At 41.2% G+C, this 14190-nt stretch overlaps 1 protein-coding gene across 1 annotated transcript in view; it reads left to right on the top strand.

The window, feature by feature from the left end:
- Positions 1–8160, top strand: part of LRRK2 (leucine rich repeat kinase 2) — a 64339-nt gene extending 56179 nt beyond the window's left edge. Inside the window, exons 48-51 of the mRNA XM_032688374.1 lie at positions 677–829; positions 1562–1770; positions 4398–4472; positions 6409–8160. Of these exons, the coding sequence (XP_032544265.1) occupies positions 677–829; positions 1562–1770; positions 4398–4472; positions 6409–6530 (559 nt within the window). The 3' untranslated portion in view covers positions 6531–8160. The remainder of the gene's footprint in view (positions 1–676; positions 830–1561; positions 1771–4397; positions 4473–6408) is intronic.
- The last annotated feature ends 6030 nt before the right edge of the window (positions 8161–14190 follow it).

Below are 14190 nucleotides of genomic sequence, written 5' to 3'. Positions count from 1 at the left end.
TTCTTTTCCTTCCATAATACAGATGGAATATCAGTGAGTAGTGTTGAAAGTATTCGCTGCTGCTTTTAAACAAGGGTTATCCATTTTTTACTCTATAAAGGATTTATGAAGTCAGTATCTATTCAGAAAATGTATTAATGCAACTGATCAGTTTTTCTCCTCCAATTGCATTAGTCCAGGCCTTGTTTGCTTTATTTAGAATTATGCATATATACTTAGCATAGTATTTGTCCTTCCATGTTTGTCAGTATGTGTGCATATCTTTGTCCTATATATAATTAATCATTTATGATTGCTGACTTCTGACTATTTAGAAATTATTGACTGATGCTTTTGGACTATTTGATATAATTCTCACATGGACAAATCCTGCTTTGAAGTTAAGGGGAGTTTTTCCTGAGTAGGGAAACCAGGGTTTGATGAGAAAGATTTATTAATAGCCTTTGAGCATTAATGCACTTTCCAGGATATCATCAGCCCAACTCTGTTACTTGGAAAATTGATGTCAAACTGTAGCAAGATTATAGCAAAGCCTTTCAGTTTTATCTTAGCCCAATTTGGTTTTAAGGCTGAATGATTCTCCAAGAGTCAGAGGGAAACTAACCTCACTCGTAATAGTCAAGTTTTTCTACAAGGTATTTTCTTTGCAGCTAACAGGAGTTCTTCTCTCTCCTAGGTTCTGTCATAATGCTTACAGTGATGCAAACATTATTTCAATAGCAGTAGACAAATCCATCTACTTGGCAAAGAAAAACAGCCATTTTGTGGAAATTTGGGACAAGAAGACAGAAAAACTTTCTGAACTAATTGACTGTGCACATTTTCTTAAGTAAGTGTTTTATTGCAGATTGTTGGCCTGATGGATAGAAAGCTGAATATCAGATTGCCTTCTGTAGCATGGTACCTTAACCTGCCAGAGGTAAGGGATTTGCCCAGCTCTTTGAGCAAATGTGGATTTCCTTTCCTCTCCATTGGCCCAAAACTTCAGAATATTCCATGCAGAATCCCGGTTTTTTAAAACTCTTATATTTCACAATTTTCCTGATATCAAGAAGACCCATTTAACTCAAGAAAGAAGAAAGTCTTTTGCTGTCCTTCAGGTACTAATGCTTTTACATGCAGTTACTTCCTGCATCCCCTGATTAAGAATGTCTGATCTCTCCAGTGCACAGATTCAGTAGGAGATCAAAGTTTTATTAACGGTGACAGTGATTTTCATTTGCATTTAAGTTGTTCCTCTCCTTTAAAGTGCCACATCCATTTTTTTTATGGTGAGGTTAGGAGCAGGTGTAGGTGTGCTCTTCCCATTTGCAGTGACATTAATCTCCTTCAGACTGGGAGAGAAGAGAGAAGTATACCTGGCTTCTATTTATGGGCCTTCTGAAGCTGACCAGCTGGCTCTTAGACATCCAGTAGTTTTCATCCCAGTTTGTTAGCATGAGATTTTTGTTGCTTGTCTGGATGACTGATTGTTTAAAAGTCTGGTATTGAGAGAGTTGTTTTATTAGTTGTGGAATAGTGTGCCACCAGATTTCAATACAAATTTTCTCCATACTCTTAGGAACAAAGTGGAAAAACTAAATAAGGAATCAAAACATAACCTGGCTTATTCTGGAAGAGTGAAGACAATTTGCCTGCAGAAAAATACTGCACTGTGGATAGGGACAGGAGGAGGACATATCTTGCTGCTTGATTTATCAACGCGTCGTCCTGTACGAGTTATAGACAACTTTTGTGATTCTGTTAGAGTCATGATAACAGCTCAGCTGGGTAAGTAGAACCATCAAATGACAAGTACTTTGAAGTCAGTGCCAAGTTTAGGTGTGCTGTGTCCTGTTTGTTGTGGTGTTCCAGGAACAAATTAGCACTATCCATGATTTGTTCATTCATTTTGTTCTGCTGCAGTCCTCTCCGGTCAGTGTCAGACACTGGGGTGTTAGCAGATTACCAGCAGGCTGAATACCTGTGCCCACATAAAGCAACAGCTCTTCCCTGGCTTGTCACTGATCAGCACATGGACAGACCCCCAACTTCACTGCATCCCTGTGCCGTGTTTCAGCACACACCATCTTCTGTCCCATAGTCTTCTCTTACACGGGTAGCCCGTGTTCTTTCTCCATCCTAAGTGTTACACGTCTGGCTTCTCTCTCTGTGGACCGTGTTAGATTTTAATAATTTTTCCTTAATTGCTTATTGCCTTGTTTTCTTCTCCTGTCCTTATTCAGGGATGGTTCTTTTAGATTTGGGTCTCGGGCAGGTCACAGTAAAGCTGGGAAAGTCTACACACCTGAACTCAGGGTGTGGACTTGTACAGATGTGCTGCTCCTGTCAGGGACAGGTGTTTTGAGCTGCTGTAGGCAGACAGGAGCTGTGGGGTTTCAGTGGTAACCACAAACAAACAGCCAGAGGAGTATAGTTGAGTATGGGGTACTCCTTGGCTCTTGTACCTTCCTTCACCTGTACACTTCCCTGCATCTCTCCCAGAAGTAATACAGCCCATGTCGACTCAAGTTCATGGTACTGCAATGGGGAATACACTCAAAATGCACATTATTTCAAACAGTGCTTTGTGGCACAACGTGTGGATTCCCATCACTTTACACCAAGTTTTGAAAACAACTCTGGAGTTTCCCTGTCAGTGTAATTTAAAGTGGGTTTGCTGTAAAAAACCAAAAAAGACACTGAAGCTGTTGCTGTGGATTCAGAAGCACACTGTAATCCCGCTACCAAATTTCTTAGTTGCAGGCTGTATATGTATTCTCATTACTATCATGAACTTATTCTGGAGCTGTTTTTTTCCTTTCTGGCACCACAAGAATCTGTAGACTGCAGTTAGCTCATAGTGCTGGCAGTGTTGTATGAGTCAAAAAACCTCCATCTTCATCTGACTTGCCTGTGCCTGAGACAGCAAGTTTGTGCAGTCTGTTCAGTCCTCAGCTGTTATGATGCCCACTATAGCATAGCATTTTCAGTCCATCTGGTCCTGATAGCTACAATGCTAGTACTATAAAGGGACATTTTATTTTTAGCATTTTGTAAATAACAGTTACTATGAAAATGTAATTTCTGCCTCACTTATCACTGTCATTGATAGGGAAAGTATATTGTATAGAATAGTACAGTGTGATTTTAAAAAGCTTTGAATCTCAGTCACCTCAACATTTTTAATAAAAATTTTATGTATAGAAAAATTATTATTCAGGAAAAGGAGTTTAGCTGTGTTTGCACAAATCTCAAGATGAGCAAATAAGATTGATATATGCAGTTTGATGTGTACTTTTCTCTTTTGATCATCTTTTCACAGCAATTATTTATAAGGGCTGGGTGTTTTTTCCTAAATTCAAGGCCTTGGTTTCTACTGGGATTTTCACAGAATCGGTGAAAATAGCACTGAGACTGCTGAGCAGTTCTTCAACAGAATCACATTGCTTCTGTGAAATAAGAGAAGATAAACGGAAATATTTTTGTATGAAATAGTTTCATTTAAGGTTAAAATATATAATGTCAATTAGATATAAATATTTCAGGAAAAAAAGATTGCCGGACTTTGAGACAATAATTTTATCTGTGGTTCATATATGAATATGAAATATAATACCATTTTCCAATTCTGTCACCTAACACATTGATGTTTAATAGATATGAGACTTCCCATAGAGAATAATTTATATGTAAATCTGTAGATCATTTTGCAAGTACGAATTTAGACTTCTATATAGTGAGACAGGATCCAAGTCTAAATAAGAAACATTATACTCAAGTTCCAATCACTTTTGTAAGGAGTATGGATAGGTCTGGTTGCAGAAAAAATTAATGAAAAATCTGAGCATGGAGGATGTGTATGCTTCCCACCATCCCTCATCTATTATAACCAGTCTTTTTTTGCATTATTCAGTAGGCATCCATCCCCTATTTCCACTTCCCTGCTAACTCCCACCTGTGTGCCATCATTAGTTAAGAATATTTTTACTCAGTTTGTGTCACATTTCATGGGTTTGTTTTTTTCGTAACCGAACTGATAACTGGTACTTTCTGCTGTGCACTGGGACTTCATTTGCCACCTGTCCCTTTGCTGTGACATCTGTTTCCTGTGAACCTACTACCTCTGCCTGTGCTATATAATAGGGTGCTTTGTTCTTGGGCTTGTTCAACAGGTTGGTTGGCTGATCCTGTGCTTAAGCCTTGGAACCCGGATAAACCCCGACATTAAATGGAGACATGAACTGTATTGTCTTCATGTCTGGGTTTGTCATGGTCAATGATTTTGAATAAAGGGTCCGATTGACTGTGCTCTGCTTTCTGTCCTCTTAGTGCCATGATGCCATCTACTCTTTCTGACCTTAAATTAAAAATTTCCCATTAAAACTAAAATTTGTCATTTTATTTCTTTGAAAAAGGGAGTCTCAAGAACGTGGTCCTAGTTTTGGGATATTGCTATAAAAGTGACACCGAAGACAACAAATACCACAAAGGTATCTGAACTGTGTTTCATTAATTTGTATTAGTGGAGTAGACACTATTGTGCTTGACTACCCACTGAGAGTGTAGAGTTCACGATCATCATTTGACATCATTTTATTGAAACATTATTATTATATACTTTTTGTTTTCTTTTGCATATCTGGGCTCCATACAAACCGACAGTAACTCCAAAAATGGATCAGAGGAAGCCACTGTTGAAGTATATAATATAATTTGTTGGGAAACTGTATTGGAGAGTAAATATCATTGCCTAATCTATCAAATAGATTTCCAGAGGGGTCTGTGCTAGGTCAGGAATTCTCAATGTTTTTATGAGTGATGTGGATGAAAAAACATTAAAGTGCTTTTCAGATTTGCAGACAACTCTTAGCTAAGACACAAGCCCACTGGAGGGCAGGATTAGAATTCAGTGACCTTGACATATAGAACAAATGGTCTGGAAGGAAATAGGATACAATTCAGTAAGAACAAACACAAGACCTTTTACTTAATTAGGAATGATCCGTTGTACCAACATGAGGAGATGATCACCTTAAATAGCAGTGCTGCAGAAAAATGGTTATAATTGATAGGAGGCTGATCATGAGTCAGCCATATCGTGTGGCTGCAGAAGAGGCAAACACCACTCTCACACCAATTAAAAAGTGCTGCATGTAAGACATAAGCTAATTCTTACATTCTGCTCAGTGCTCATATGGCCTCTGCTGGAGGAGCATATCTGTTAGGGACATTGCTGAATGATCTGGACTATTTGGAATAGTTCAGAGGAGAGAAATGCAACCTGTGAGGAAATGCTGTGGGAAGTGTAGTTGGTTAATATAAATAAAGCTTAGAGAGGACATGATAATAGGCTTCAAATATGTAAATAAAGAGTAAAAGAATAAAGACTTCTACATATTCCTTGTGGGTACAATAAGAACTAACCAGTTTCTGTTACAGCAAGGGAGATTTAGGTCAGACATTGGTAAAAGCTTCCTGACAATTAGCATAGCAAAGTGCGGGAAGATAGAAAACCTCCATCTTTGGATTTTTCTAATAACAGTTACAGTTGGTGCTTTGATCAGTGCCCTTGTTCACCTTTATCTCATTCCAGTTTCAGTAACTCCTAAAAATGTGGCAATGACAGTATAAAGTTAAGGGTGACAAGTGTAGATGAGCTGACTGAAATAAAATAAGACTCAAGCTTAGAGCACTGGGTTTTATGTTATGGTATTCCCCAATTCCTGTTACCATAAGAACACTTACTGCCTTTTTAGCATTTTTGTTTTATTTAAGAGTGACATTATTGTAGAGAGGAATCAGAGAGTCACAGAATCCTTGGGGCCTTAGTTTGTGAGCCCCTACTTATGCAGGTGTTCTCAATTATCCCCATTCCACTAAAAGCACTGTGAATTCTTCATGAATAAAGAGTTGTTTGCATGAATGGAGATTGAAGAAGTGACCTTTTCTCAGTATATTCACTGGCTTATGAAATCAGTTTTTAGTTAACAGTGAATGGGATTTGAGTCTCATAAGCATTTAAGATATATATGCTTGGGAAAATAGAGATGAAATTTTATGCAAGCACTTCAGTACAGCTCAGTACAGCTACATTAGCTGTAGCTCAGGTCAGTACCTCATGGCCCACAGGCTCCAGAAATGGTATTTCAAGTACTTTTAAATGGGGTATTCTAAATTTAGGAACTGGAATCCAAGCCATTGTGAGTACAAGTACAAAGAAGCAAGTACAAACAGCTTGTAGCCTATGACTGCATTCTCTCACACATGAAGTGTCATGTAACTTGTCTTCCAGGTCCTAAGGATCCTGCTTCATTGAATGAATTTACAAGTAATTAAAATAAGCAGATAAGCAAAACCACTGCTAATTATGCAATAATTCATCTCTGTTGCAGTTTTCAAATTTTCTTTATTTTTTTTTTTCCCCAGAGTTACAATCTTGTGTGTCAGTGTGGGACATTAACCTGCCCCATGAAGTGCAAAACCTGAAAAAACATATAGAAATGAGACAGGAACTAGCAGAAAAAATGAAGAGCTTTTCTTTGGACTGAAAAGTCACCCTGCAAGTGCCATACTCTTTTCTAGTCTTTCATCCTAACATACTGTGCAATAATTACCACTTCTTGCTGTTGTTTTGAACTAAAACCAGGAAGAAAATTGCCATGTGAGTATTTATAGGATACCAAGAAGAAAGAAGTTATTTGTAGTATTTGAAAGGAACAGAAAACTGTTGAGAATTTCTGAATCTAAAATGCTATCGTGCATCCATTGTTTACTTGTGAAGTTCTGCTCTCAGCAACTACGGCTCAACTGCAGCATAACGTTGTTCATCCGGTTTTTGATCCCAGCTAAACTCAGAATAAGCCAGGAGACTATAAACAGCTCTAATTTACTTCATTATCTCTACTGAGTTGACCCTCTAATAAGCAAAATTTAAGCCTCTGTGTGTTTACTGCAGTTTGCATGTATAAGCTTGCTCTTATGATTCATGTTTCAGTAGTCAGTCAGAGGTCATGACCCTGAGTATATGAAAAAAAATTATAGTTTATCTAATAGCAGTGTTTAAAGGAATATATAGTGACTACATTACTCTTTGAAAACAACAGGCACAATAGTCTTTATTTCTCCCATGAATAATTGACTGTTTTTTTCATTATGACCAGAAAAAGCCCATTGTGCTACAATAATGGAACAGCTCAGAATTTAAATACACTGACAGGCTTCTGCAAGTCGACGTCCTCTTGCAGTCCTGCAGTCTGCCTGGTTCTAGGAGATGTAGTCACACCACTGGGAACGTTACCACTCACATTGATCTCTTGTGTAGCTCACTTGGAAAAGCAAGGAGAAAGCACGAGGTGAAAGCTCTGATCCAAATGCTGCTCTGACTTGTGCCACACAGAGAGCAGCATCCTGCTGTAGGCAGACCACTGGCTCTTGGTCCAACTTGCTCATTCACTTACCTCAATCTAAAAACAAAAGGGAACTTTGATATTTCAAACATACAAAGTTTCCACTTATTAATTCTTGGTTTAATTTATATTGTTATTTTGGGGGGTAATCAGGGGAACCTTGAGGAGTGTAAGAACTGGCTGCCTCTTGCAAATTTGTTGCCAAACATCATTGTTCAAGAGTCAACTTCTGCTGCTCTCTGGCTACAAGTCCAAGCTGCTGCTTGCAGCCAGCACTGACCTGCCCTACAGAAGTGCCTTATTTCTGTCTATTTGAAGACAGACATCAGTTTCTTTTTTTGATACCAAAAGAATCTACAGGGTGCTCCTGAAATCTCTAGGAGTGGAGTATCCAGAGCCATTCCTGAGTCCATGGAGCTGAACAAGGTTGAGCAACCAAAAAGTTCTCAGTTTTATTTTTTTTTTTTTAAGAAAATAACATGCTGGGACAACAGCATTTCTTGTGTCCAACTCTACCATTGTTCTATTTTCTGCCATTTTTTGAGTGCATACTCAGGATTCCTTTCAGATGTACATCCCAGTTTTTATGTGTTCTTGTAATCTGCATACTGAGAATAATTTGCTATTTATATGGGATTTTATAACTCAGAAAATATATATTATAATGAATAGGGTTTTTTAAAAAATATATGCATTGTGATTAAGTTTATTTATAAGTCATTTTGAAATGTAAGCCTTAAACATTTTTATTAAAACTGTGCTTTGTTAATAACCTGTCTACTTTCTCATCACCGAATTTTCAAGGAAAAGCTTTTGTGTGCAGCTTTTTTGGCATTTAATTCCTTCAGGCTGATGCAATATCCCAGTTCTGTAGGTGGTATTGACACAGCTGCATTCGCACTTGTGCTCTGTCTCACAGTGCACGTCTTGAGCCCTTTTCTATTCCCCAATTTGTCTTCTACTTGGTGTTCCATGCAGCCTTCTCCCAGAGATGGGAGGTGACCTGTAAGCAGCACTGTCCCTGTGGTCATTCCTTACCTCTCCAAGACACTCTGGATAAGAATGATCTGAATCAGGACATGTATTGGGTATTACAGGGAGGGCAAAGAACAAAAGAGACAGCAGCAGCCAAAGTAGAGTCGGGAGCTCATGGCAAACCTGACTCAACTGACCACTGTGGTGGGAGAGAAAAATTCTGTGCTGGTGTAACCCACGGGGTCTGTTTAGCAATACAGCACTCATTCCCATGGAGCACAGTGATCCAACTACACCCTCACCAGATGCTTTTTAGTACTGGAAGAAAATGAGAACATCCTGTGTTGGTGCTTCTTGTTAGAAGTGCTCAGGGACTGGCATCCCCTTCCCAGCTGGGACCTGCCAGCAAGGGGAAGAACAGTACCACTGAAACCTGCACTATAAGGAAACCATTTCCAAGAAACATCTCTACTGACAAACTATAAGGAAAGAGAAAAAAAAGATCCATAACTTCATGTTTGCTCTGGTTTTAGTGGAACTGTTTGGGAACCAGTAGAAGCTGATCACATAAGAGGACAAGCTCTATGAGCTGTAGCTTCCTGTATACTTAGGATAATATCCAGTACCTGAAAACAGAGATAGCCATTATTTCAAAAAGGGACTGTTTGCTCCTGGGAAAGAAGCATGTGGTGTGGCTGTGACTGAACACCTGAGCTGTGACAGGTAATTAACCCTGTGTTCCTCAGTGCAGGTAAAGGGCACTGGGGTTTAAACCTAAAGACAAGGAGGAAAACTGCACAGAGTGAGCTGAATGCTTGATTAGATACCAATTTGTTTGGTTTGTTTTAAACGACTCTTTCCCTCCTGTGCTACTGACTTTAATTAGAGTCATTCTTTTTTTATTGGTTGCTTGCTCTGACACATTACATATGCAGATTCACCTGTTCATTAATTTTAACCTCATTTCTTTTACAAGTGGTTCCTGGTCAATCCTACTGTAAACAAGTAGGATTGTTAATCCATTTATTAATCCATTTTCTTTATTATATCCTGGCTTTCCTTTTACTCTGAAATCTCATACTGCCTCTTGTGTCCCATATTATTACCCTATTACTTCTTCATGCACCACTTTGGGGCAAAACTGGGACACATAAGGGAGGAGAGAGAACGAGGCCTCTTAGGTGTATCTTGATCCCCAAACACAGGCATTTATCATTACTGCCACTTACTAACTATCCCCATCCACCTGCAGCAAGCAAGACAAATAATCCATTTTATGATGAACACTTCACATACCAGAGACATGGGAAAGTAATAAGGGAGAAGAATGAGTCTCAGTGCATGAGGAAAACACAGTGACAGTCACATTTTTCTGTTAGTCTTTTAAGTAGAAAAGCATATGAACAATTCCTCTTCTCATTTTTTGCCTTTTAAGTCATTCATTAAAAGAAATCTGAAAACAGCTCCTCAGGTTTACCTACCTTAAGAGAACCAAATTTTTGATCAGAACTAGCAACTGTTATTTGTGTCTCAGTTCTTCATCTATATTATGAACTCATCCCAGGACTCTACTGACCTGCAAAGTCTCTTATATAAAGCCTCCTTCATGGCCTTTGAACAAGTATAATTCATTGACTGGCCAGCATACCATTTTGGTAACTTTTCCAAATTATTTCTTTTTAGTAGGCATGTGTGTTCTTAACAATTAGTTTATAAATACAAAGTGGCATAATCACGTGAAAATGGAGAATCATACTTATTGCATATCTGTATTTTAAAATTAATGATTTTATAAGGAAAAAATGCAAGATATATTATTGTTGTATTAGCAAAGGGAAATCTCATTTACCAAAAATTTAAAAGTGAACCCAAGTGAAATTTTTAGCAGGAATCTTTGAGCTTCAGGAATGTTCTTTGCTGTATTAGTGAGCTGTGCAGGCACTGTGTGAGGACAGCTCTGCCTCTAGCTGTAGGTACCTCAGTAAGACTCCTCAATACTTACACTAGTTTTTGTTCAATTAAGTAGCAGCATTATAGGAATGATCAAACTGTGAAACAATTTTTTTACCATGCAATGACCTTATGCTGACTGGTACCTACCTTTTACATGGGTTACTTCGACAGAGCAGTAAACTGAAATTATTTTTTAGAAGTTATTAAAACTTATGATACATTAATAGATCTATTAAAAAATAGTATTTTTTTTAAATCATCCCAATATGACTCTAGTAAAAACGAGATGAAAGTAAAAAAGCAAGCAATAGCCTTTTCTTTTTTTCCTTCTCCTCTGTGTTGTTTTGCTTTTCCTGCTGCCAGAGGTTGGTTAAACCCAGCAGTCAGTCCCCACAAAGGTTGTCACTAATTACTGAGGGGAGACTTAAAAATCGATGTGCTGCCTCTGGCATATGCGATTATTTACTTCACTTCCACCACAGCCCATTAATGTCACTGACCTGAAAAGTTAAAGCAGACAGAAAAGGCAAAAGAAACTAAAACCTTCTTCTGTGGCAATTCCAGTTTTATTTTTCGGAACCATTTTTTCCCGTGCCTTCTGCTGTGCTTTTACTACGCTCCCTCTTGGCACTGCAGGCCCTGCTTTTCCCGTGCCACCTCTTGGCACTGGCTCCTGAGGGCACAGCTGTGCCTGGGAGGGGGGCTGGGCTTTGCCGTGGGGGGCCGTGCCCCTGCTCCAATCCAGCCGAGAAGCACAGAACGGTTTTACAGAAAAGAGAAGAAAGGAGAGAGGAAGAGAAATAAATAAAGAGCAAGAATCTGGCAGCGCGGCAGTGCTCAGCAGCCGAGCCGGCAGCGCTGTGGGGGCCACTGCTGCCCCCGAATCTCAGGGCAGAAAACGTGGCCACACAGTGCCCAGTCCTGAATGAAGGACTCCCGGGCAGGAGCAGCAGGCTGGCAGTGGCACAGGGCCGACCGGTAGAATCCCCTCCAGGGATGGGGGGGCTGCATCCCAGCAGGTGCTTCCAGCTTCTCCTGCGCCATCACCTCCCGTGCCAGGAGCGCCGCGGCTCGCCCCGGCCTCAGCTCCCTCAGGGGGGCCCCAGGCCCGGCTCACTCTGCACCGAGTCCTGTTTAACGAGGCTGCGGAAGCGAAAAATCGTTCACCATGAGCTCCCTTTTCGCGTCCTTTCTCAAGGAAAGGATGACCCACAACGGAGTCACAGCGGGAAAGGAGAGGCCTTGGGCTCGCCCGCAGGCCCCGGGTCAGCCCGACACGGTGACAGTGCCGTGACTCAGCTCAAAGGGTGACACAGCTCCACATCGCCTCCTCCTCCGCGCTCCAGGTTTCGGCAGAGCCCAGCCAGCACAGCACCACCGTGCCATGAGGACACAGCATGGCAGGACAGGCCTTTACATTGCAGCAAGTGATTCATAGAGTGACAACAGAAACACCTGGCTCTTTTTACTGTAAATACAATAACCTTAGGTCAGTGATTCTCAGTTCTGCTTTTTCTTGCCTTGACGTCTCTGCAATTGCCTTGAAAACATCTGTTTTCTGCGAAGCTACAAGAAACATCCCCCCCCCCCCCCGCCCCCACCACCACCTGCCAGGCTCCTGGGCTCTGCAATTTGGACTTCAAATCAACTGAGCTAAGGCGGAGGCTCGAAAACATTGATTTCAAACCAGTATCCTCAGAGGTCACAACAAATACATTTTTTTAAAAAGCTGCAGAACTGCTCTCAGAGCTACAAGCCCTTGGAAGAGCAGCAGCAGCAGCATTTGCAGCTTGCCATGCAGAAGGTGGGGAGGACCAAAAGCCTGTCCACTCCCCCGTGGCAAAAAAAGGTGTTTCCTCTCTCTGCAACCCTTCACAGACTGCCCCAGTGACAACTGTTTTGCATTAGTCGAACACCGTCAGGTTCAGGCAAAACTCAAAGGACTCTGTTAAATCGCATACGCACAGTAAAGGTTTAATGAGTTTCCTGTTATTCCAGTGAAGTTCAAAATTTGCAAAGTGAGTTTCTAAACTTTTAAGGAGAGGTGCCCACTACAGCCCACACTCCCAGGTGAAGCAGTGCAACAGCAGCTCCTGACAGACAGAGATCTCGGGCCACCCAGCCCTGTGCAGCAGCCCTGCTCAGTTTAAATGCCACGGTTGTTCACAGTCAATTCTAATACTCAACCACCAGCCTGGGAATTAAGCTTTGGTAAACAGTAATTTTCAAATATCATCCATGCGTCAAAACTCACCTCCTCCCCTTTTTTTTTTCCTTCTCCAAAATAGTAGTATCTGCTGAGCACTCTGCAACTAGAAAATTTCATGGCAAAACACACTCCCACCTCATTACAGGAAAATGTGCAAGGGAAAAAACACAACCACCCCAAAACTATTCAATTCTGGTTTTTACAGCTATTACAGCTAAACCCAGGAAGGGAAACAAACACTTGCACTCTGCAGGGGCTCAGAAGTAGCTGGTGCAGAGCAATTACTTCTGCTGAAGAGTCTGAAATCCCCTTTGCTCCAGCAAAGGGAAGTGAGGTGCGGGAGGTTTTTTGGCTTGATACGGGCAGGGGAGCACAGAGGAGCATCATGACAGTTCCAGTCTGTGATGGCACAGGCAGAGACACAGGCACGGCAGCCTGGAGAAGTTCTGCTCATCCAGAGCCTGCCCAGCATCTGTTTGCCATGGCCTCTTGCCCCCACACCCCACCAGGGTTCTCCTGACCTCAACCTAGTCTGGCTTCCTGTTTTTCACACTTCAAATTGCTGGTCCTGGGACTCTGTACATTTCTATCTATATACACAAAACAAAACCAAAAAGCCCCAAAACCAAGCCACAATGAGATTTTGTTTGAATTCTGGTATGCAGAAGCCACAGAGAGATGCATGTTCTCAGAGCATGCCTTCAGCTCTCCCCCTTAGAAGGCTGCACCATCCAGCCTTGAAGGTTCCTGTTTTGATGAATTTATGGACCAGCTCTCAGAAAACTCCTCTGGAAGACAGGGCAAAGTGACACTGCCTTTCTCCTGAGCCAGCAGCGACCAGAAATGCTTTGGAAAGGACACTAAGCCATGTCAGAAGAAAAGATGAAACATTTCATATCCCTTTAACTAAGCCATCTGAAATGAATGCCAGTGCTCTAGCAAGGTGTGCAAGGGCAGGTGGACAGACCTACAGCATCAAACCTTGCCAGGGCACTGAAGGCAGAAGGCAAAGTCCCTCAGGGCTTCTTGAAGCATTAACTGCTAAACCCTAACTACACATGCAGGCATGGACATTTCTTTAAACAACAGACCACCACCAAGGCCAAATACTAGACATCATTTACATTAACTGAGCGTTGATAGGAAAAAAAAGTGTCTTTACAAGAAGTAACTTTGCACCAATCTGAGTAAGCAACACGTAAGTAAGTAAACCTCCCACACCCCCACCTTCTGGGTGCCTTTTAAAAACAGAGATCTTTGCAAGTATCCCCAAACAAGCTGTTCTCATTTCCTATCTTCCCAGAAAAACAGGCTGCAGCACTTGGCTACCTCTGAAGAAATAGAGAGCAGAGAGCTTTAGTATCATCCATACCACCGGAGGTGCAATCAAGCTGATGACATCCCTACTGCTTCACTGTTATTGCATCGTAACACCAGACATCCTGAGCACCAGATCTTCTCACAGAGAACTCAATAGCAAAAGGATGAGGCAACAGCTGCCTCCCCGGCCTTGGTTTTGTCTGTACAGTTAATCACAGCTGCAGTTAAACACCAAATATATATCTGCCTCTGACCGTTCCTAAGCAACTACACCGACTACTTAGGGATGAGTTTGGCAAATCAGTCCCTGAAAAGCTTAAAAAGATCTTAGGCAGGGCAGGAGGG

Source organism: Chiroxiphia lanceolata, chromosome 5, assembly GCF_009829145.1.
Source record: "Chiroxiphia lanceolata isolate bChiLan1 chromosome 5, bChiLan1.pri, whole genome shotgun sequence".
In the NCBI taxonomy this organism is placed as follows: domain Eukaryota; kingdom Metazoa; phylum Chordata; class Aves; order Passeriformes; family Pipridae; genus Chiroxiphia; species Chiroxiphia lanceolata.
Note: the sequence above shows the minus strand (reverse complement) of the source record. Positions and strands in the feature narration are given on the sequence as shown.